At 42.0% G+C, this 22,647-nt stretch overlaps 1 protein-coding gene across 4 annotated transcripts in view; it reads right to left on the reverse strand.

Moving 5' to 3' along the window:
• Positions 1–22,647, reverse strand: part of LOC136867235 (uncharacterized) — a 93,754-nt gene that overhangs the window by 62,306 nt on the left and 8,801 nt on the right. For all 4 annotated transcript variants that reach the window (XM_067144376.2, XM_067144375.2, XM_068227055.1 and 1 more), the window contains 2 exons: positions 20,244–20,326; positions 10,377–10,518 (listed from right to left, as the gene is read on the reverse strand). In XM_067144376.2, the coding sequence (XP_067000477.2) occupies positions 10,377–10,382 (6 nt within the window). In that variant the 5' untranslated portion in view covers positions 10,383–10,518; positions 20,244–20,326. The remainder of the gene's footprint in view (positions 1–10,376; positions 10,519–20,243; positions 20,327–22,647) is intronic.

Below are 22,647 nucleotides of genomic sequence, written 5' to 3' on the forward strand. Positions count from 1 at the left end.
AACGTCCAGATCAAATGGCCCGACCGCATTGCCGAATCTGCTTTCCCAAATTTTTTTCAGTGAAATCTTCCGAAATGGTTGTCATTCCATGCTTGTCCAACACGATTTTAACCTGACTGTGGAACTCTCTCCTCCACCTCTGCATCCTCTTTGTCAACTGTAGACGCATACACCTGTATGATGTTGACGTTCAATGAACTTGCCTGGAGCTGCAGTAGGGTGATTTGGCCAGAGTATTGTGCGAAGTTTCGCACGGCACGGTTCACAGCTCGTGGCACGATAACAGCTACCCCTTGACGGTGATCGGGGTCGTCGTTTCCTGTGTAGTAATCAGTGTGCTTGTCCGTAGTGCACTATCCTGAACCTGGCCATATGACTTCCTGAATCCCAGGATGTCTAAGTGCATTCTATCTTTTTTTGGGTAGTATTAGCAATATTTCCTTCCTCAAACATACTTCTTGCATTCCAAGTCGCCAATCTTCATGACCGACCCGGAGATACTGAGCGCCCTCTGCCCAGAACTACCTGGAGCTAAGGGCCTTGCTTATTGTGTTTTCAGCCATGTTGATTGTACTAGGAATGCAGAATTTACAAAGCAGTGGTTTCCCGTTGCTTTCCACGTCGCATTGTTACGCCACTACCGCTGCACCAGCAACGCATATGCCTATCTGGTCTTGAACGCTTTCGGCAAGCGAAGTCCTTTTCGGATTCAAGCCAGTTCTGTTGAAGCTGCAGCTTTCCAACAAGATCAGTTTCAGTGGCTCTTTCTCCACGGATGGCCATCATCATACCTGAGGGTGGCTCATCCACCCGGAGCGGTTGGCGCTCCCTTGGGGTGTCAGGTTAATTAACTGCCGCCTGACATTCGGGGTGGAGTCACTGACTTCATGGTCTACTGCATTACAATGACAAGTGCTGGTGGTGGTGATTAGTGTTTTAAGAGGAAGTTCAACTAGGCACTCATCCTCTATTACCATTAATCAGAGCAAAAATGGAAGAGGTTCGACACTTCGAAGAATAAGTATATCGGCAAGAGAAAGGGAAGGCCTGCAAAGGGCGTGTAAATGAAAGACTCCGTAGGTATCAAACCCGCGAGAGTTCAAGAACTGATCGAGGGAGGTCGTACAGAAAAGATGAGTGTGGAGCCTGAAACAGGAAGTGGAAGCAATGCCAGATGAAACTGAGGGAAGTGGTCGCCAACCCACGCTCCCAAGATGAAAGCCCCTGGATCCAGTTTTAGTCGCCTTTTACGACAGGCAGCGGATACCGTGGATGCGTTGTACGGCCCTCACTACAGGACACAAGCATTTTGCCAACATCCCTAGTGGTATGGTTTCTTCTTCTTCTTCCTCGTCGTTTCCCAATTTTTTTCCGGGCAGGCACAGGGTAGGTATTTGGCCAAGTTTTACGGCCGGATGCCCTCCTTGACACATCCCTATTTGGAGATATATTTACTATTGCGTGCTTCAGTGGTAGTTGGTTGGTAGTATGGTGTGTTGTGTGCAGATGAAAATAAGTGTATTAAAACAAACATAAACAACAAGTCTCCGAGCCAGTGGAATGAACCATAGGCTACGCAGTTAAAATCTCCGGGACAGCCAGGTATCAAACTCAGTGGTAATACGCTGACCAGTTAGCCAAAGAGCTTGACAGAGTTTATTATTGTGAAACTCATTTACAACCATCTCTTACTCGGAGACCTCAGGTTCAATCTTCACCTTGTTCAGAGATTTTAAACCTTGAACTGATTGTGAGTATTGGAGCGGTCTTTATACAAGTGCGTGGTGTCAAATGAGGAGCTGTCTGATAAGAGAGATAGCAGACCCCGCCAGTGAAGCCAAGCAAAACGGATGATGTCGTTACGCTGACCATGCAGGACCTTAATATCTGCAGACCACCAGTCGTCATAACAGTCTAATATCCTCAAGGAATGTTAAGTGCAGACCCTCTACCACTGATCCACCGAGACAAATACTTGCTGGAATAATAAACAAATTTTAGCTAATTTATATTCCATTCTAGATGTCGGATTATCACTAAAGGACAGTCAAATGAAAATGAGTCACCTGCCAAAAAGTATGATAGAGTTTTTCGCACCTCAAAAGTAATCACCAGACTGTTAAGAAATTTATCCCACTGGGTGATGAGATGATCAAGTCCCATTCTTGAAAATCCTGGCAGGCTAATGAAGGAACCACATCCGTACCCAGTTACACACGTTGTCGTCCGATGCAAACCGAAGTCCACGAAATGTCTTTCTTCAGCTCCCCAAAGATGTGAAAATAGCATGGGGGGGGGGTGAGATTTGGGCTGTAGGGAGGACGCTGAAGAGTTTCCCATCCAAATCTTTGAAGTATATTCCGCATGAACTTGGTACTGTCGGAGCTAACGTTGTCATGGAGAAGGATAATGTCCGGGCGGTTTGACTTCATGGTGCGCCTCAGTTTCTGCAACGTATTTTTATAGAGCTGTGCTCTGACTGTATCTCCATGCTCGAGCCCATCTTTCATAGTTCATAGAGCGTACATTAGAATGAAATACGTATGCATTTATTTATATAAAATGTTACAATACTCTGAGTATTTTGTTCACTCTCTGCAAATTTACACTCTAGGTACCTATTTGTGACAATGTCATTTCTTACTGATGGAAACACTTGAACCTAGGTAAGAATTATCGTTGAAGAGACTGCATCGCGTTTTGTTTCAGGTTAAGATAATCTGCTACCTCGATTGGAGGTTTCTCGAAACTAATCAAGATAGGAAGATTTTAGCTTGAAAATTAGAATTGAACTGCCAAAACTGACAATTGTGTCTTTTTTCTCAGTCATAGTTGAACACTTCTTGATAGTTCTCGAGAAAGTTAGACTCTTCTGCTGTGTCAGGTTGACAAGTAACAGATGATCCTGTGAGGCTGAAGATTCAACTTTTTGAATCGTTCGATACCGGAAACTTCGTTTGACGAAGAAGGTACAGGCCCATTGCTGAAAAAAAAGTACAAACTACATTGTTTTTTCAAGGATTGTCCACATGTAAATGCATATTAAAAGTAAGAGAAAATTCATCCATAATCTACAGTCACTAAAAACATACCTAAGGAACTGGCGTTCCACTTACAGGGAAAAACAAGCTCGCATATTTAGTTTTAGGAGGAACTGAAGTGCAGGGATATGACTTGACATTTCATAAATCACATAGGCACACAGATGCTTTGATTAGAATCAAGTATCAATATCACTACTGAGATATTAACTTGAAAGTGAAAACCATAATAACCATTTAAAAAAACAGCTAGAAAGCAACTATCTCGAGTCCTGGGTGATCGCTTAGAAACTATTTAAGGCTACCCTTAATATGAATTCTGTAGTGCTTCGTGAATGTTATCGTTTTAATTATTATTGTCCTAAGAGGAAGTACAACTAGGCAATCATCTTGTTATAACACTAATCAGAGAGAAAAATAGGGGTCCGACACTTCAGAAAATGAAGACATCGCCCAAGGAAAGAAAAGGGCCGCAATTTAAATCCAAAGTAAGATTAAAATGAAATATTAAAATAAATTGTTTTATATCATTTAGTTTATTTTCCGGCTTGACCCGTGTTGTTGTTGTTTTCCGTACAGTTTGGCGACGTTTCGAATACATTGTAGTATTCTTTTTCAAGGCAACTACTCGATCCGAGGTAGTCAGTCTCCCAGGCAGCAATCACACTACAAGGGTGGTTCACGACCTTCGTCTTTTATATCCTAGACTTTTCTGGGTGAAGTAAGTCCCCTGGCTGTCTCGTGAGAATTCTGGAAGATATGTGTCACAGCCAGGTAGTGGGGCTTGTCCGCGCAGTTATGTAATTGCAGGTTCGGCCTGCGTGTTCATGTTGTGGTCTGTATGACTTAAACTATGAATGATAGACATCCAAGAATTACTGATTTTATATCCTTCTTCTAAATTCATATTGTTTGGATGTTTCTTGATTTCGATAGCCTCGCGGATTTTCCTTTCCAGATTCCAAGGAATAGCTGCTAGAATCTTGGTCTTGTCACACGATATTCCGTGCCTTGTTTCGTAGGAATGCTTAGCTTCCGCTGAAATATCTATGTTTTGGTTCTTGGTGTGACGGAAATGTTCTTTTAGGCGGGTGCAGATCAGACGTTTTGTTTCACTAACATAACACTTTCTGCAGCTACATTCAAATACTCCAGGAGCGTGTAGTTCTATTGTGACTTTTACTGGTGGTAGATAATGGGCTAGCTTCCGGTGTGGTTTATAGATGGTTTTTATGTCGTATTTGTCCATTATCTTGCCGATCCTGTCTGCAGTGCTTTTAATGTATGGAAGTATCGCTTTTTTCGGGTGGGTCCGTTTTTCTTTGCCGTTGTTTTCTCCGCCGTAGGAGAAATATTGTCATCATGGGGATAGTGGAGGCTGTACTCATGATTGTTTTTGTAAGGTACATAACCACGAGATCAAATTCCCCTTTTAATGAGGAAGATACCGAAGATCATCGCATCGAGGACAAACACATAAAGTAACAAGCACTCGAGAATATGCGGAAAAGCGACCATAAACAAGGGAAAATTGAGAACTCTCCAGGCCTCAGATGCCCTTATATTGCAGAATCAGAAGGAAACGATATGTGATGGTTTATAATGTCGAAAATCTCTAAAACTGATCAACAAAACTGACTTGTTAGTTGGTGTGCACTCTGCCTCCTCTCCTGTCACTCATCTACGCTAAATGATATTACTGCTGCCAGTGAACAGAACTAATCCGTCAATTAAATGCACAACAGCTCGTTTGCATATAAATAGCTATAATAGGCCTATATTTATTAGTATCATAAATATGACCAATGTCCAGGTTCATCAGCGATGTCTAAAGACACTGCCTTATTCACGCAACCATTGTTCTCTGTCCTCAATTCCTCGTTTCATTTCACAGTAGGAACCATAATGAAGATTCTGTGCCAACTCTTGAAGGAAGATTTTCCTCAGTCGTACTCGGCCTTCCTTCGCCCTGAGTTTCTCTTTCAACAGATTTGTTAGAAAGTTACTGTGTCGCAAGGTATGGCCTGTGAATTTACCTCTTCTTCTCTGTATCGTTAGCATCAATTCTCAATTCCCTTGAATTTCTTGCAGAATACGATTGTTCTCTTTTCAATCCATTTCATCCATCACATTCGTCTCCGGACGCACATCTCAAACACTTCTAGTCGTTTCCAGTCCTGATCTCTTACTCTCCAACATTCTTATCCACACAACAGCACACTCCATATAAAAGACATCACAAATTTATTCCTAATTCCAAATTCTAAATTTGTTCTGATCAAAAGATGTCACTTATTACTAAACGCCTGTTTGTAAAGTGCTATTCGCTTTGTGATATCTTCGCTGCCCCTGTTGTCGTTGGTGATTAGACTTTCCAGATAAGGGAAACTGATGACTTGTTCCACTATCATCCCAGTAAGCTCCATGTTGGTGTGATTTAATTCAGGGTATCTATTCACAACCAATACCTTGATATTCTTAACATGAATATTTAAGCGTGAATCTGACATGGAACATCTTGGACAACTTCTTCCCGAAGTCTGCTATAGTTGCTATGTCATCTGCAAATCGAGTACATTGGATATAGTGTCGACTTATTTTAACTCCTCTTGTTCTTACCTTAAACTTATCTATGGCTTCTTCAATGAATATATTAAAGAGTTACGGTGAGAGAGAGCAGTCCGGCATTACGCCTTTTATGATTCTTTTTCTGTCTGGATAATTCCTCCGATATCTACCATCGTGGTCTGTCCTTCATACAGTCCCGGTATCAGCTTCCTATCTTCCCAGATCAAATCTGTAGCTTTAAGATGTTGAATAGTTTGTCCCAGCTCACGTTGCTGAAAACCTTTCCAATATCTACAAACGCTACGCAGGTCTTACTACTTATCTCCAACCTCCTTTCTAAAACTGCTCGGAGAGCCACGATTGTTTCTCTTGTTCCAATCCCCGTGCTAAATCCGAATTGGTCCTGATCAATTTGCAAGTTAATTTGAATTTATCCTGTTTTATTATTGATATTTTATTATATTTATTTATTTTGGATGTTCGAAAGAGCAGAACTATGGTTGTGCGATCGGAGCATTCTGGAACCTAAATATAAATATACAATTTGTCTTCTTTTCTTAAATCAGTTATCATGTATATTTGTATTGCATTTTATTTTGTCATACGCTAAATAAAACCATGCTATTTCCTTCCTTTGTTTTCATAACCGCTCTGCTTTTGATGATGAAGTCTTCTGGAATTTCAGTATCATCGTAGCATCTGCACATCATGGCATATAGAAACATAGAAGTTCTTTCAATTTCCGTGCATTTTCCTCAGCAGTTCTCCTGGTATGTTATCTGGATCGGTAGCTTTATTTTCATGTAATCGCTGAAACTCTGAATCAAACTCCCTCCTTGTGATTGTAGGGCCCTTATCATCTTCCTACACTTCTGTTACGGTTCAATACACCAGTTCGTTCAGCACATTTCCTCCATCAAAACAGTTTTTCAATGTATTCCTTCCACCGTGCACTTATGCCATCATTATCTATTAATAGTTTCCCTTTGTTATCTCTTACTATGGAGCTTTTCGCTTTAGGTTTCCGGTTTAATAATTTAATGTTCCTGTGTTCTGTACGTTCTTCCTTCACCAGTATCTTTCCCAATATTCTCAGTGACCTCGACCATCCAAGCTTCTTTCACTCCTTTACTCAGGTTGTCGTTTTTTTACCCTAGTATGTTAACGACGCACTAATACATGGATGCAAGGATGAGTGAGTATTAGGATTGGGAAATAAGCGACCGTGGCCTTAATTAAGGTTCAGCCCCAGCATTTGCCTGGTGTAGAAATGGGAGGCCACAAGAAACCTTCTTCAGGGCTGCCGACAATGGATTTCGAACCGATCATCTCCCGAATGCTAGCTCGCAGCTACGTGACCCAAACCGCGCAGCCAATTCTCTCGGAAAAGTAATTACTGTTTTAAATGATAACGAAATAAGAACAATCGTAACATCACGCGTGTACTGTAAGTCATGATTTATGTTAATATGATTAAGATAATATTATGAGGAACAACAATGTAATATTTACACGTTAGTGCTATTATTATTATCTTAAAATATTGAATTAACCACTGTCCCTTTTCTTAGCTTTCCAATTTATTCCAGGGAACAAATTGTTTCCAATCTAAAATTCACACTCTTGAAAAGTCAAGTAACACCACGTCTTCTACGGAGTATTGTTGATACCTGATGTAGGAAATGTGGCGGCAGTGCAAATCGTTGCTTTAAGGGTGATACAAGGGGGTTTTCAGCTCCAATCGTAACTGTTACCGTACTTAAGAATAGAGCTGTACAATAATCTGGTCCAACAGTAGCCTACCAAACGTGAGTCAGATACCGATCCCAGTGAAGCTGCTTGCCAATCATAACTTAATAAGAACAATATAACATAATATATAATATATGATATATAATATCTAATGTTAGTTGTGCTTTTTTCCGTGTGAAAAAGGCAAACTTCGTGGAATCATTACGTTTCACGAAAACTCTGCTTCACGTCTTCAGAAGAGAAACTGGACCGACCAGGCGGACGACTTTTCTAACAATAACGAAATTATTGAATGTCATACTGATCTTTTCTCTATTGTTGAAGTGATATTCTCGTTCGTCACCAGATGACTCACTATGCGCTACTGTACTTTGAGAAGACATTTTGACGTGACAATCTCTATAAAATGAGGTGACACATTCGAACCTTACAGTAGTGTAACGGAATCATGTGCTCATTTGTGAGCTTGTAAAATTTGGAACTAAATATTCAATCCGCATGATTGAGATGCTGTTTAATTGGAAATGTGGGATATGAGAGAAAATATGACAGTGGGTGGGCTTCAGATAAACACTCGGATGTGGCTTTAAAAAATAACAATTTAGAGGTAAGATATATGATTTGGTTTGCGAATAATAACGACGAAATCAGTAGATATGCGAAGGGGTTAAGAGGTATAAATATAGAGCGTCTGACGCCTTACATTTGCATGAAAATTGGTCCGAACCCCCAAAAGAGATAGTCGGCAAGGGAGTACCCAAAATTTTAAGTTAGATTGCTTAATTCAACGACTTGACCGTATAAATGTCAACTCCGACCGCTCACGTGGGTGCATTAAGAAAGCTCTCTCTTAGTCTGAGATGATGGTATAACCGTGGCTAAATGGTTAGCGTGCTGACATTTGGTACAAAGTGTCCCGGGCTCGATTCCAGACTGGGTCGGGGATTTAAAACTTTAATTCATCCGGCTCAGGGACTAGATATGTGTGCCGTCTTCAACATTAGTATAATTCATCGTAGATAGAGATCCAACTTCACAGACGCGCAAGAATTCGAAAGACCTGTACTAGTGCTCTCCGGAGACTACACGCCATTAAATTGCATAGAGTGGTTGCCATATGACCCTTACGGACAAGGTTATGCGGCGGTAGAAAATGTGAACATTGCTTGGTTTGCTTCATATCGACGCCTGAATGTAAATTCCGACCCATGGTGTATGTATCATTGAATAGAGTTTTACGCCCAACTTGTACCATTGCGGTAGACTTAGGACAAATAGTGCAGAAGTTAATGGTATACGAAATTTCGAAATTTAATAAATGTCATGAAACATAACCCCCTGTTGGTGGGGGCGGTAGAATAACACCCACGGTATCCCCTGCCTGTCATAAGAGGCGACTAAATAGGGCCCCAGGGGCTCTGAACTTTGGAGCGTGGGTTGGCAAACACGGGGCCTCTACCTGAAATCCCGGCATTGCTTCCACTTACTTGTGCCAAACTCCTCACCTTCATATATATCCTATCCGACCTCCCTTGGTCAACTTAGAGGATGGTTGCCTAGTTGTACTTCCTCTTAAAACAATAATCACCACCACCACCTTGTTATTTTCCGACTCCGACGGCCACGTCCTTCGTGGCCCTTGTCTTCCTTTCGCTGATACCTTCATTTTTCGAAATGTCGGATCCCTTCCGTTTTCTCTCTCTGATTGTGTTATACAGAGGATGGTTGCCTAGTGGTACTTCCTCTTAAAACAATAATCACCACCACCACCTTTTGAAACATACGTTCGGACTATATAATTAGCGAGACGTGTCGTTAAGCGACCAGCCAGATAAGTTACGTCTGAATAAAAACATCCATAACATAAAAGCCGTAAAGATAAAATATAGCATAAGGCGTTTATTTATCGGTAATCATTTTCTTATTTATTGACTTATCAGTCGCTCACTATGATGTTATTCGTCACTTACTCTAGTTATCATCGGCTACTTGTAAATATAAATGTAATGAATTGATCATCTAGCACGCCTTTCATTTCACCCTGCGTCACATTTTTCATACGTCTGATGACCTTGTTATCGTTTATTTTCCAGCTCGCGATGGAGAAAACATCAGACATGGAGGCATGAATTTCTTCTCGTAGCATCATTACCAAGCTTAAAATATTAGCAAATGCATCTGGATTCGGATTACACGTGAAACTGGAGGTCCTGCGGCTATGATCACGGCATCAATTTACAAAATACAAGCTGCAAGAGTATTATCTTATTGTTAAGAAAAGGAGAACATTTAGTTTTATGTAATACTGTACTTCTTCATCTTCTTCAAATGTTTACCCTCCAGGGTTGGCTTTTCCCTCGGACTCAGCGAGGGATCCCACCTCTACCGCCTCAAGGGCAGTGCCCTGGAGTTTCGGACTCTGGGTCGGGGATACAACTGGGGAGAATGGCCAGTACCTCGCCCAGGCAGCCTCACCTGCTATGCTGAACAGGGGCTTTGTTGGGGGATGGGAAGATTGGAAGGGATAGACAAGGAAGAGGGAAGGAAGCGACCGTGCCTTAAGTTAGGTACCATCCCGGCATTTGCTTGGAGGAGAAGTGGGAAACCACGGAAAACCACTTCCAGGATGGCTGAGGTGGGAATCGAACCCACCTCTACTCAGCTGACCTCCCGAGGCTGAGTGGACCCCGTTCCAGCCCTCGTACCACTTTTCAAATTTCGTGGCAGAGTCGGGAATCGAACCCGGGCCTCCGGGGGTGGCAGATAATCACACTAACCACTACACCACAGAGGCGGACAATACTGTACTTAAGAAAAAAAATATTTCGTAGTTGATGTGGCATTGTGTAAGCCACGTAAAGTACTAGATCTGATGTTACTGAACTGTGTGTACGTGCTGTATTTACTTATCATATGGTTTTTGAATGCGGTCTCTGCTATTGTGCGGGAATAACGAGAGGAAAGAGAGCGTATCTTTAAAAAAAACGTTATGGTACACAAATGCTCCTTACTTACCAACATTGAGTGACGTGGTGAAGAATTCTAGGGCTCCAGGAGTGTAGCGGGAAGCATAAGGCCCTGTTAAAAGGAAGTTAACCTGCCACATGAGACGGAGTGTCTCGAACATCATCCATAGAACGAGACCCCAGCGCCGCTTCTGGAACAACAAACATCATTTCTCGGTCTCTGCTGAACACGCTGGCATTCAAATGCTACATCTCAGTGTCGTTAGCCTGTAATACATTAAATAGATACAATGGAAAAATATTCTGACACTACGGCATTTCTTAAGACCGTTAACAGTTAGAATATGCGTTATAATAAAACAACAAAAGACAAAGACACCTCCGTACAGGCCATGAAGGCCCTCGGAGGAGTGGAAGGTAAAGGCTTCCACCATTGATAACCACGGCACGTGAAGGGGTAGAGTGGTTAGCTCTACGCCCGGCCTGCTCTGCCCCCAGGAATTAACCTGGTACTCATTTTTGGTGTAGGCCGAGTCAACCTTAGGACCATATGCACCTTCGGAAGTGGAAATCTCCTTTCTTATATTTTACGACTTCCTGAGCGGGATTCGAACCCACGTCCTTCCGGGCGAACCGAGCAAGCCTTTACCGCCTCGGCCAGCCAGCCCGTATAATAAAACAACATCCATATTATTAAAAACCAATTTTCAACGGCAATTATAACAATGCAGGTAAATGTTGTTAATGCAGTCGAGACCCGGTGGACCACAGTGTGCTAGTACCGCGGATTAGAAGATAAAGTGGGTGACATGCTCCCTGAAGAAATTAATGAATTTTTGGTGGGATGGTTGTAGAGGATCTGTATACTAAAGTTATCTACACAGAGGCATTTACTCGCCAGGCACACCCCCTTTATGGTTGAGATGTTCCCGCTAGTGGTGGTAATGATAAAAATGATCACGGTGACGATTATTATTATTATTATTATTATTATTATTATTATTATTATTATTATTATTATTATTATTATTATTGCCGGGCTGAGTGGCTCAGACGGTTAAGGCACTGGCCTCCTGACCCCAACTTAGCAGGTTCGATCCTGGCTCAGTCCGACAATATTTGGAGGTGCTCAAATACGACAGCCTCGTGTCAGTAGATTTACCGCTACGTAAAAGAACTCCTGAGGGACCAAATTCCGGCATATTGGCGTCTCCGAAAACAGTAAAAGTAGTTAGTGGGACGTAAACCAAATAACATTATTATTATTATTATTATTATTATTATTATTATTATTATTATTATTATTATTATTATTATTATTATTATTATTATTATTATTATTATTATTATTATTATTATTATTATTATTTATTCACTAGGGCCATCGAGGGCCACGTTAAGTCTTGTTACATTTGGCAGTGAACTTTGCTTTCTTTTGAGCCCAGAATTTCCTCATTCTTTCTGAGTGGGTCTGCTTGCGTTCCTCTGTCCAAGGGACACGGTGTATTCTTTTCGGTTGTTCGTCTCGGTTTAGCCCGTTCGTATCTACCATTCTTCGGAAAAGACCTCTGTCAAAGGCATCTTCCGGTTTCATCCTACCCCTTGAAGGTCTTCTTTGGTTTTTCTAAACCAAGTCATCGTAGTTTTAGGTTTTGGATCAAACAAGTGAAAGATCTCTTTAGTTAATCTGTTTCCGTCCGTTCATTTGAGGTGGCCATAAAATCATGCCCGTCTTTTGCGGATCGTGTCTGTCATATACTTCCTTGTTGGATGTCATTGTTGTAGTTGGATCCCTTGATTCCCCTGATGATTCTGCGCTTCTTTATTTATTGGCGTTTAAGGATAGGGTTTCGGCTACATACATATCTACGGCTTCAGAACCGATCCACTGAAGCTCAACTTGTAGGATTCCAGCAAGTTATAGCAGATATCTTGGATTCAGGAGGACAGTATCGCGATTGACCTGTCTAAGGCATTTGATAGTGTGGATCATGGGAGATTACTGGCAAAAATGAGTGCAATTGGACTTGACAAAAGAGTGACTGAATGGGTGGCTATATTTCTAGAAAATAGAACTCAGAGAATTCGAGTAGGCTGTAATAATTAAGAGGGGAATTTCTCAAGGTAATATTATTGGACCTTTAGTTTTCTTATATATATAAATGATAAGAGTAAAGAAGTGGAATCAGGCTTTCTGCGGATAATGTTATTCTCTATAGAGTAGTAAGTTACGAGATTGTGAGCAACTGCAACGTGACCTCGATAATGTTGTGAGACGGACAGAGGCAATGGAATGATGATAAACGGGATTAAAAGTCAGGTTGTGAGTTTCAAAAATAGGAAAAGTCTTCTCAGTTTTAATTACTGGGTTGATGGGGTGAAAGTTCCTTTTGGGCATCATTGTAAGTACCTAAGTGTTAATGTAAGGAAAGATCTTCATTGAGGTAATCACATAAATAGGATTGTAAATAAAGGGTACAGGTATCTGCACATGGTTATGAGGGTGTCTAGGGGTTGTAGTAATGGTGTAAAGGAGAGGGCATATAAGTCTCTGCTAAGACTCCAAATAGTGTATGGTTCCAGTGTATGGGACCTTTACTTGATTCAAGAATTGGAAAAAATCCAAAGAAAAGCAGTTCGATTTGTTCTAGGTGATTTCCGACAAAAGAGTACCGTTACAAAAATGTTGTAAAGTTTGGGTTGGGGAGACTTGGGAGAAAGGAGACGAGCTGCTTGACTGAGTGGTATGTTCCGAGCTGTCATTGCAGAGATGGTGTGGAATGACATTAGTAGACGAATAAGTTTGAGTTCTTTCTTTAAAAATAAGAAAGTTTATAATATGAAGATAAAGTTGAAATTCAAGAGGATAATTTGGGTAAACATTCGTTTATAGGAAGGGGAGTTGGGGATTGGAATAACTTACCAAGGGAGATGTTCAATAAATTTCCAATTTCTTTGCAGTAATTTAAGAAAAGGCTATGAAAACAACTGATACCGAATCTGCCACCTGGGCGACTGCCCTAAATGCAGATTAGTAGTGATTGATGAATTGATCTTAGTGTTTTTGGAAAGGTATTTTCTGGTATAGATCGTGCGTACGTTTGGTAAGCTATGTCAAGTTTGCGTATTCGTTCCCTAAGTGCTTCCTCCTCCAGTCCATTTCTCATGATGATCTCACCTAGGTACTTAAATTTTTCTACTCGCCTGATGTCCCCGTATTTCGTCCGGAGTTTTGGTGGTACGTCCTTGATGTTAGGTAATACTTCTGATTTTTACAAACGATATCTGCAAGTCAATTTGTTCCTCGATTTCCTGTAACAGTTCAATTTAATCCTAGCGGTTTCTACGTCGTTTGTCGGCATGGCGATGTCATCGGCAAAAGCTAGCTAGTTCACCAGGATTCTGTATTCCCTGTCTGTAAACCTGTAATAGTGTGTCGGCCTCCTGATTTCAAGATCATGTGTTCAAAGCAAAGCATAGTTGAATTTATGAACGAGACTGGAGTGGATTTGGGGAGAGAATTCATACAGCACTCTATGCCCTACGAAACTCAGCAAGTGAAAGAAGAAAGCCCAGCAATAGGTCGCCCAATGCGGTTCCAGTTTCTTTGTCATCTGGAAGAGTAAGGCAGAGCGTGGCCTTTCCCCAGTTACTTTGCGCATCGGAATTACGTGTGGATTAAACCCAGTTTCACGGCCGGATGCCCTTCATGACACCTGTGTCTTTACTATTGCGTGCTTCTGTGGTGGGTAGTGTGATGTTGTTTGTATGCAGATGTGTATTAAAATGAATGCAAACACCCGACCCTCGAGCTACAGGAATAAACCAGACGCGGCTAGAATCCCCGGCCCGACCAGTCACTGGACCCAGGACTCTCAGAACCGAAGTACGATTCACCGACCATTTAATCAAGGAACCGGACAGTATTATTATTAATTTATATAAGGTCTCGGCATGAACTTTCCAGGTAAACAATTTCCAGTCACCCAGAAATGTGTAAATATTAATATCTGAATGTTGGACTGGAGTGATGATGATTGTGGCAGAGAGTGTCCTTTTGACAGCTGCATACAGGTGATTGTACCATTGATACCATTGATACCACTGATACCATATATGAAAATAGAACGGGAGAAGTTTCTGTTTCTCGAAGAAAGACAGTACAGTATCGACTTAGTAATTTAATTTCGTGTGGCTATTTCTAGCTGAGTGCAGCCCTTGTAAAGCAGACCCTCCGATGAGGGTGGGCGGCATGTGCCATGTGTAGGTAACTGCATGTTATTGCGGTGGAGGATAGTGTTATGTGTGGTGTGTGAGCTGCAGGGATGTTGGGGACAGCACAAACACACAGCCCCCGGGCCACTGGAATTAACCAATGAAGGTCAAAATCCCCGACCCGACCGGGAATCGAACCCGGTACCCTCTGAACTGAAGGTCGATACAATGACCATTCAGCCAACGAGTCGGACAGTATCGAATAAAGAAAGGTAAAGACTGAAAATATGAAGAAGGAAGGAACCGGACCTCGCCATTTTAATGCTGCACGGTCAAAGGAAAACAATACTTGACCAAGGCAGGCCTGACAACTTACAGAAGGCAAGACGATTCAATTGATGCCTCGTGGTCGCCACTTTATATCTAATAAGTTGTCATCCTCAGTAAGACCAAGTTAGGTAATCTACCCTTTCTGTCCTTATGGTTAATGGAAGTATGAAAAATATATTTCACACACACTTTTTAGTTCCGTTGCCTTTGCTGACGAGATCTAGTATTTGGGGTGCGTTATATCTTCTGGTATAAGTTAGAAGACATTTTTACTTTCGTTGACCTGTCTGTCTCATCCTTGATATTGTCATATGAAAGTGACTGAGGTATGACCAATGGTAGCAATGCCATTCCTTATGCAGCCAGTCCCTGTTACGAATGATAGCAAAATGCTCTTCATAAGCTCAGTTAGGGCATGGATTTCAGTGGGTTTGATAGACTGATATGTAATAGCAACGTCCGAGGAAACCAACGGGAAAATGTTTCACTCTCTTTTCCTAGAAAATCCTCTTCAGTGAAGCCTAGGCCATTTATGCCAGGTGATGGCAGAACTGTTCAGGATTCGACCAGCCTTCGGACTGAGTACTCAATCTGAGTGGTTAGTACTGTAGTTCTCCGTGGCTCAACAGTTCACTAGAGCCTTGGCTTGGCATGACAACTGCTGGTCAGCCAGATGGCCTAGAGTTATTGGAGTGATACGTGGCCAACGTGACGATATTGCTTGGCTCTGTTGACTGAGTCCGTCTCCTCTCGTATCAGATAACTCCTCTATTGGTGTCATGAGGTTGATTGAACCACATTCCAGTCCTTAGTCCATAATTAAATTCTCTGGCCTGGCCGAGAATCATACCCGTGGCCCCTGGGTAAGAGACAGGCACGCAATCTCAATACAATAGGGCTGCCATACAAGGTAGGTCTTCATGACCATTCCATAGGAATCCTTTGATTGTAGATATCTCTCTTACACTCATATAAACACCCGGCAGGGTCAGTCTCGATCCTTATGGGTAGTGGACGTCTCTAGGGAATGCAACAGAGACCTCCCTTTTGAGAAAGTGAAGACTTGTTCGTAGAGCTACTGAAGGTAAGCTTGAAATAATCACATAGTACTCAAATCATACCTCTAGTTCATACCTTCTGTTGTGCCATAAGGGTAGCTGTTCTAACAATAGCCCATTATCACAGTTATCCAGACCCTTTATTTCGCTATAGGCAACCAACATCACGTTCTTGAAGCCCTTTGACTTCGACCCTTGGTCTGAGATGACCTTTATCCGCCTCCAACAAGAGATCACACTAGCTATCCGATTCTCCAGCCTTCCCTGAGTGTTACGTTCATCCTATGACAATCAGAGGCAGTTAACGATAGAATCCAGAGGATTTAAAAACATTAATTTAAGCAATATACACTGAGTGGCCAAAAGTCACGGGAAGGGATGTCCCATAGAAAATGTGCCGTGTATGACCCCTGAGCGTTGCGACTAGCTGCGGCGTAGCTGAGCAGCCTGTCACAGACACCAGTGTATTGAAGATGGCAACAAGTCGAGAGTTAACAGAATTTGAACGTGGGATGATCATCGACGCACGGCGCATGGGTTACAGCATTGCGGAGAGTACACGCGAATTCGGATTTCCGAGGTCAACGGTGTCGAGGGTGGATCTTCAATATCGCAGAGAGAATGTTACTACCCGCGTAAACCGCCGCATGGGAAGACCACAGGTGTTTAACGACCGGACATCACGTCACCTCCGCAAAACCATACTGGGTGCTCGACGGGCTACTGTGAGTCAGGTCACCGCTCATTTGAATGTTGGGAGTAGGAACTCACTTCTACCAGACTGTAAGGAGGCAACTCTACCTATAGGTTTCACCAGCCGATGACCAACTCTGTCCCTTTTGTTGACACCTCGATACAGAGCTCAGCGACGTTCATGGGCCCGCGAACGTCGGCAATGGACAATGGAACATTGAGTGCGTGTGGTATGGTCTGAAAAATCCTGGTTCCAGTTGTATCGAGCTGACGGGCGCGTGAGAGTGTGGCGTATTCCCCACGAAGCTATAGATCCTGCATCTCAACAAGGTTGTGTCCAGGCGAGAGGTGGCTCATTTCTGATCTGGGCGGCGTTCTCATGGTTGCAATTAGGCCCATTGTTCGGCTGCAGAGAGCGATGACAGGTGCATGTTATGTGGAGATTCTTTCAAAACATCTGCATTCCTTTCTGGCCCTAGAATACCCTGATGGAGATGCCATGTTTCAACAGGCCAATGCGCCATGTCACCTTTCTCTGATGGCAAGAAGGTGCTTGGAGGAGAACTTCAGTGAAGTTATAACCATGGATTGGCCCTCCAGATCTCCCGATCTTAATCCTGTCAGCATTAATGAGATGCTGTCGATGCTGGTGTACGCTCCATGAACCTCTCACCAACTGCACAAGACCAATTGTGGGTAGCAATGCAAGATGCATGGGTCCAGATCTCTCCAGAACGATTCCAACACCTTGTAGAGTCGATGCCTCGACGTACTGCGGCCGTTCTGAGGGCTCGCGGAGGAGCAAGTCTTCCCATGACTTTTGGCCACTCTGTGTATTTTGGGTTATCGGGTAACTGTCTGCTGACAAAATAAAACTCGGTGTCTTAAAGTGCTCGTTTCAGCCGGAAGGATGTGAGTTCGGCTCCCCCTCAGGAAGTCGAAAAATCAGAAACGAGAGTTCCACTTTTGGAGAGGCACGTGGCTCTAAGGAGTACTAAAAGTGAGTACAAATAATTCTTGGGGAAAAAAAGGCTAATCACCCTATCTCACATAGTGCCGAGAATGCGTGTAGTGGAAGCCTCTAACTTCCACTCCTCCCAGGGCCTGCATGGCCTGTACGGAGATGGCTTTGCTCTTTTAAATCTTAAAGCGCTACCCGCAGAGACCGCTATACAAGATTAGTATCAATGCCCTGGCCATTTTTGAAACAGCAGGCTGTGGTGATATCCATTTCAATTCGAAAAATACCACCTGGTTAAGTAGTTTCCAAACACTCTCATTGCGTTCGAGGTTATGGGATGAAAGCCTGAGTTAGGTATCAATTGAAATTTCAGGCACGTTAAGCAACTAGCAAAAAAATTAAGTAAGACGTTAAGTAGCTACCGTTCTTATTCCTTATTTTTAAGTTTCTTTACTTTGCACCGACACAGCTACGTCTTATGGCGACGATGGGACGGGAGGTCTAGGAGTGAGAAGGAAGCGGCTGTGGCCTTAATTAAGGTACAGCCCCAGCATTTGCCTGGTGTGAAAATGGGAAACCACGGAAAACCATCTTCAGGGCTGGCGACAGTGGGGTTTGAACCCACTATCTCCCGAATACAGGATACTGGCCTCACTTAAGCGACTGCAGCTATCGAGCTCGGTGTCTTATTTTATTCAAACGTACAATGAGTAGACCTACTTGCAGAAGTCTAGGAAAATGGATATGCCCCTCAAGAATTAAATTTTCTTTGATACGTTCTAAACTAAAGAATAGAGATGGGCGAAGTGACACTGATGACTGTTTCGAAACATTCGATACGGCACAGCGAATTGCTTCTAAGCAGTGTGACGACACACGGCGCACTACTATCACAGACTGCAAGAGCAACAGTATTCCTATACGCAGTACCTTGACAGTTTTCCGCGATGGCGTGGTGAAGTAGTGTGTTGAAACACGAACTGCAAGAGAAGCAGTGTTCCTATACGCAGTACCTTGACAGTTTTCCGCGATGGCGTGGTGAAGTAGTGTGTTGAAACACGAACTGCAAGAGAAGCAGTGTTCCACGATGGTGCGGTGAAACATGAACCAGACTTCAAAGCTTAAGTTCACTGAATAAACTGTTCGAGGTTCTGATAACGATAAAATATGATATTCACGAAATATTTAATGAACAAATGTACAAAATATAATATGATAAATAGATTATGTACAAGAGTACAGTATAATAGTACCAGTATATAGTAACACCTAATTTGAGTTTGCTTCTTCACTAAGCACTTACAATGATACTAAAAGGGGTGAGTTTTTGTTATGTAAAAGCGCGCTAGTCCGCCTCTGTGGTGTAGTGGTTAGTGTGATTATCTGCCACCCCTGGAGGCCCGGGTTCGATTCCCGACTCTGCCACGAAATTTGAAAAATGGTACGAGGGCTGGAACGGGGTCCACTCAGCCTCGGGAGGTCAACTGAGTAGAGGTGGGTTCGATTCCCACCTCAACCATCCTGGAAGTGGTTTTCCGTGGTTTCCCACTTCTCCTCCAGGCAAATGCCGGGATGGTACCTAACTTAAGGCCACGGCCGCTTCCTTCCCACTTCCTTCTCTATCCCTTCCAATCTTCCTATCCCCCCACAAGTCCCCTGCTCAGCATAGCAGGCCGCCTGGGCGAGGTACTGGTCATCCTCCCCAGTAGTATCCCCGACCCAGAGTCTGAAGCTCCAGGACACTGCCCTTGAGGCGGTAGAGGTGGAATCCCTCGCTCAGTCCGAGGGAAAAACTGACCCTGGAGGGTAACCGGATTAAGAAGAAGAAAAGAGCGCTAAAACAGTAACTAATATAAATAATTATAACATGATTTAGTAAATTTAAGAAGAGTTCAAAATATGTATTCTATGTACAATAAATTTAATCTTATTCAGTTACAAAAATATTGTAAAATAGTAGTCTAAGTAAATGAACTAACTTGAATAATTATAAAATGAGTAATAACATCTAAGAAGAGTGCGAAATCGGAATTTTACGTATATTAACAAGCAACCTAAAATGGTTACGAAAAGCATAGTAAGATGGTTAACAACGCGGAGTGTTTCTGTCGAGGTGAGAGGGTAAACGAAGTACCGTCGCTGTCTCAAAGCTTTGCTGTTTCGAAGCATCGATGCAGCTGACTTGTACGGAACGACTGGAGTTTCTGTTCACGCGAAACGACACACGAAGTAATCTGACTGCTTGGAAACAGCGAAGCGTTCTTGTGTCGAGGCATCGAGACAGCTGATTGCGCCTGCTCATTGTTTCGATGCATACGCTCACTAACTAACTCTACTAAAGAATGCTCTTTGGAATTTTCACATATTTCCAGAATGTTGCACCGGAAACATCGCCCTGAAGTTCAACAATTATTAAAAGCGATTTTGTAACCTAATTAACATGATCCCGTACCAAGTGAAAAGTATTATCATCACTCATAATATGGACCTGAATCGCTGGATCGGTGAAGAGACATCTTCCTGAACATCGAGTTTAGTAACAGCCATCCCAACCCCTCCTGACTTTGTATATTTTATAGTACTGTACTTTATCGCGCTGGGCGCATGTGGAGGAGTAGATTAAAAAAATATTAAATATTTAAAATTATTTTATGCATACCACATATGAAGCGATGATTAGCAGCGAATTACAAACAGCAGTAAACAGGTTGAAGAGGATGAAGTTGACCACCAAATCAACATCTACAACAACAAGAATGGAAAAATTAATAACATATGATAACGATGCATTAAAATAGCACTTCCTTTCTTGAACTTTTTGTGTCTATTAAATTAATAAACTTTATTGTTTGTCCGTACTGAACCAAGATTACAACTTTTATTATAATTTTTGTCCATCTTATTCAATACATAAAAATTGTTGTAATGTAATTACAACATATATTTTAATCGTAACTAGTTTCGACGCCCCTCTGCGTCATCATTAGCTGATATAAGTTTGTGGAAAAATCGACAATCATATAAGTTTATCTATTTCAAATTGATCACAATTTAAAACCATATTAACAACATGAAACTGTGTTAAAATTATATTATATTTTTACAAGTTCAAGAATGAGTTAGCTGGAAAATTTATAATGTCCTATAACGGACCAAATATGTTGGTATTATAAATTTACTCATTCGGAACAAATATTTTAGGTTCTCTATGGGAATCAACATCTTTATCATCTGATGACCAGGCAGGCATCAATTTTTGAGAATGGGACAAAGTCTCTAATAGGGGTGCATTGGCACTATATTGGTATTATAAATTTACTCGTTCGGAGCAAATATTTTAGGTTCCCTATGGGAATCAACATCTTTATCACTCTTTTGTCTAGTCCAATTGCACTCATTTTTTCCAGTACTTTCCCATGATCTACCCTATCAAATGCCTTAGGTAGGTCGATCGCGATACAGTTCATTTGACCTCCTGAATTCAAGTTATCTGCTATATCTTGCTGGAATCCTACAAGTTGAGCTTCAGTGGAATAACCAATCCTAAACCCGAACTGCCTTCTAACGAACCAGACATTAATTTCGCGAACATGCCTAAGCCTAATCATACCTATATATGATGCTTTCCCAAAGCTTACATGCAACGCATAGTGCTCACCACACTATTCCACTTCGTGCCGAGGTTACGGGAAGTGGATGCCGTTACCTCCCTCTTTTCCGAGGATCTTAATGGCCTGTAATGCCTTGCGAAGAGAACTCTCGCAAGACAAAATTTCGAGCATCTCGTGGTCTCTGGAAACCGTTTTTTTTTTTTTTTTTTTTTTTTTTGCTAGGGGCTTTACGTCGCACTGACACAGATAGGTCTTATGGCGACGATGGGATAGGAAAGGCCTAGGAGTTGGAAGGAAGCGGCCGTGGCCTTAATTAAGGTACAGCCCCAGCTCTGGAAACCGTAAAATAGTACTTAGTGGGACGTAAAACTAACACAATACTGAGTTGGCGTTTAAATTACTCTTTCTTAGAAAATTTCCAAACCGATACGGAGTCTGTCCCTCCAAAATTATATCTCCACAGTATTATAGACCTGCCTAGCATTATTTTGCCTATCAAGTTCCGCAAAGGGCAAGCGCGTATTGCTCCTCCAGGAGATTTACCCTGGCTGTGATCTCGATATCAACAGCCACAGAAGCCGAGACGCTTGCTTGGTTATAGATAACGCCTTTATTTTCTGTGGCAAAGTTAGGGCTCCTGGCCCTTTCTTAAACTTAACCACACTTATTAATACAATGGCACTGATAAACTTAAAATACTCAGAACTACAAATAACACACAAAGAAGAAAGAAAGGAAAATGGAACTGCCTAGATAATACAGATTTGAAAAAATACTTATTTCAGTACACAACAAAAGAAATATGAAAATAAAAATACTAGTAGATTTAACAAAAACATTAATTGTATTCTTGAATACTAGATCTAAGTTAAATACTGTAATTGCTACTAGCTATGTTTACTTCTAATTGGTAAATACAGTACGGATGTTTTAAATTACTTATCATATTAACCCAATATTTTATTTTATTTGACAATAATCTCATAACATTTTCACACACAATCACTCGTTCCACCTATATAGGCACCTTGCTGGAACTGCTGGTGAAAGGTTTTAAATATACTTTTTGATGCAGCATCCTTGATGTCTTTGGGAAGAGCATTTCACCATCCCGAAGCGGTGATAGTGAATGATCGATGATATGTGGTTGTTCGGTGGACAGGTATTTCTAGTATCATGAGAGAGTATCATGGAGATGTAAAGAACCAAGGCGACGAAAATTGCTGGAGAGATAAGCAGGGATGTCTTCCGAAAACACCTGGTACACAAGAGTACTTGAATGTGGTTCTACAGCATTTCAATTAAAACGGGAAATGAAATTATATAATTTCACGTGATTATTGTAGCCTGGTACAATCTTTAGGCAGGCTCCCCGTGGAGGTTGGGTGCCGTGTAGTTGTGAAGGACGAACGTGTAATGTGTTCTATGTGAGTTGCAAAAGTGTAGAGACAG

The sequence above is a fragment of the Anabrus simplex genome, chromosome 3, assembly GCF_040414725.1.
Source record: "Anabrus simplex isolate iqAnaSimp1 chromosome 3, ASM4041472v1, whole genome shotgun sequence".
Classification (NCBI taxonomy): Eukaryota; Metazoa; Arthropoda; class Insecta; order Orthoptera; family Tettigoniidae; genus Anabrus; species Anabrus simplex.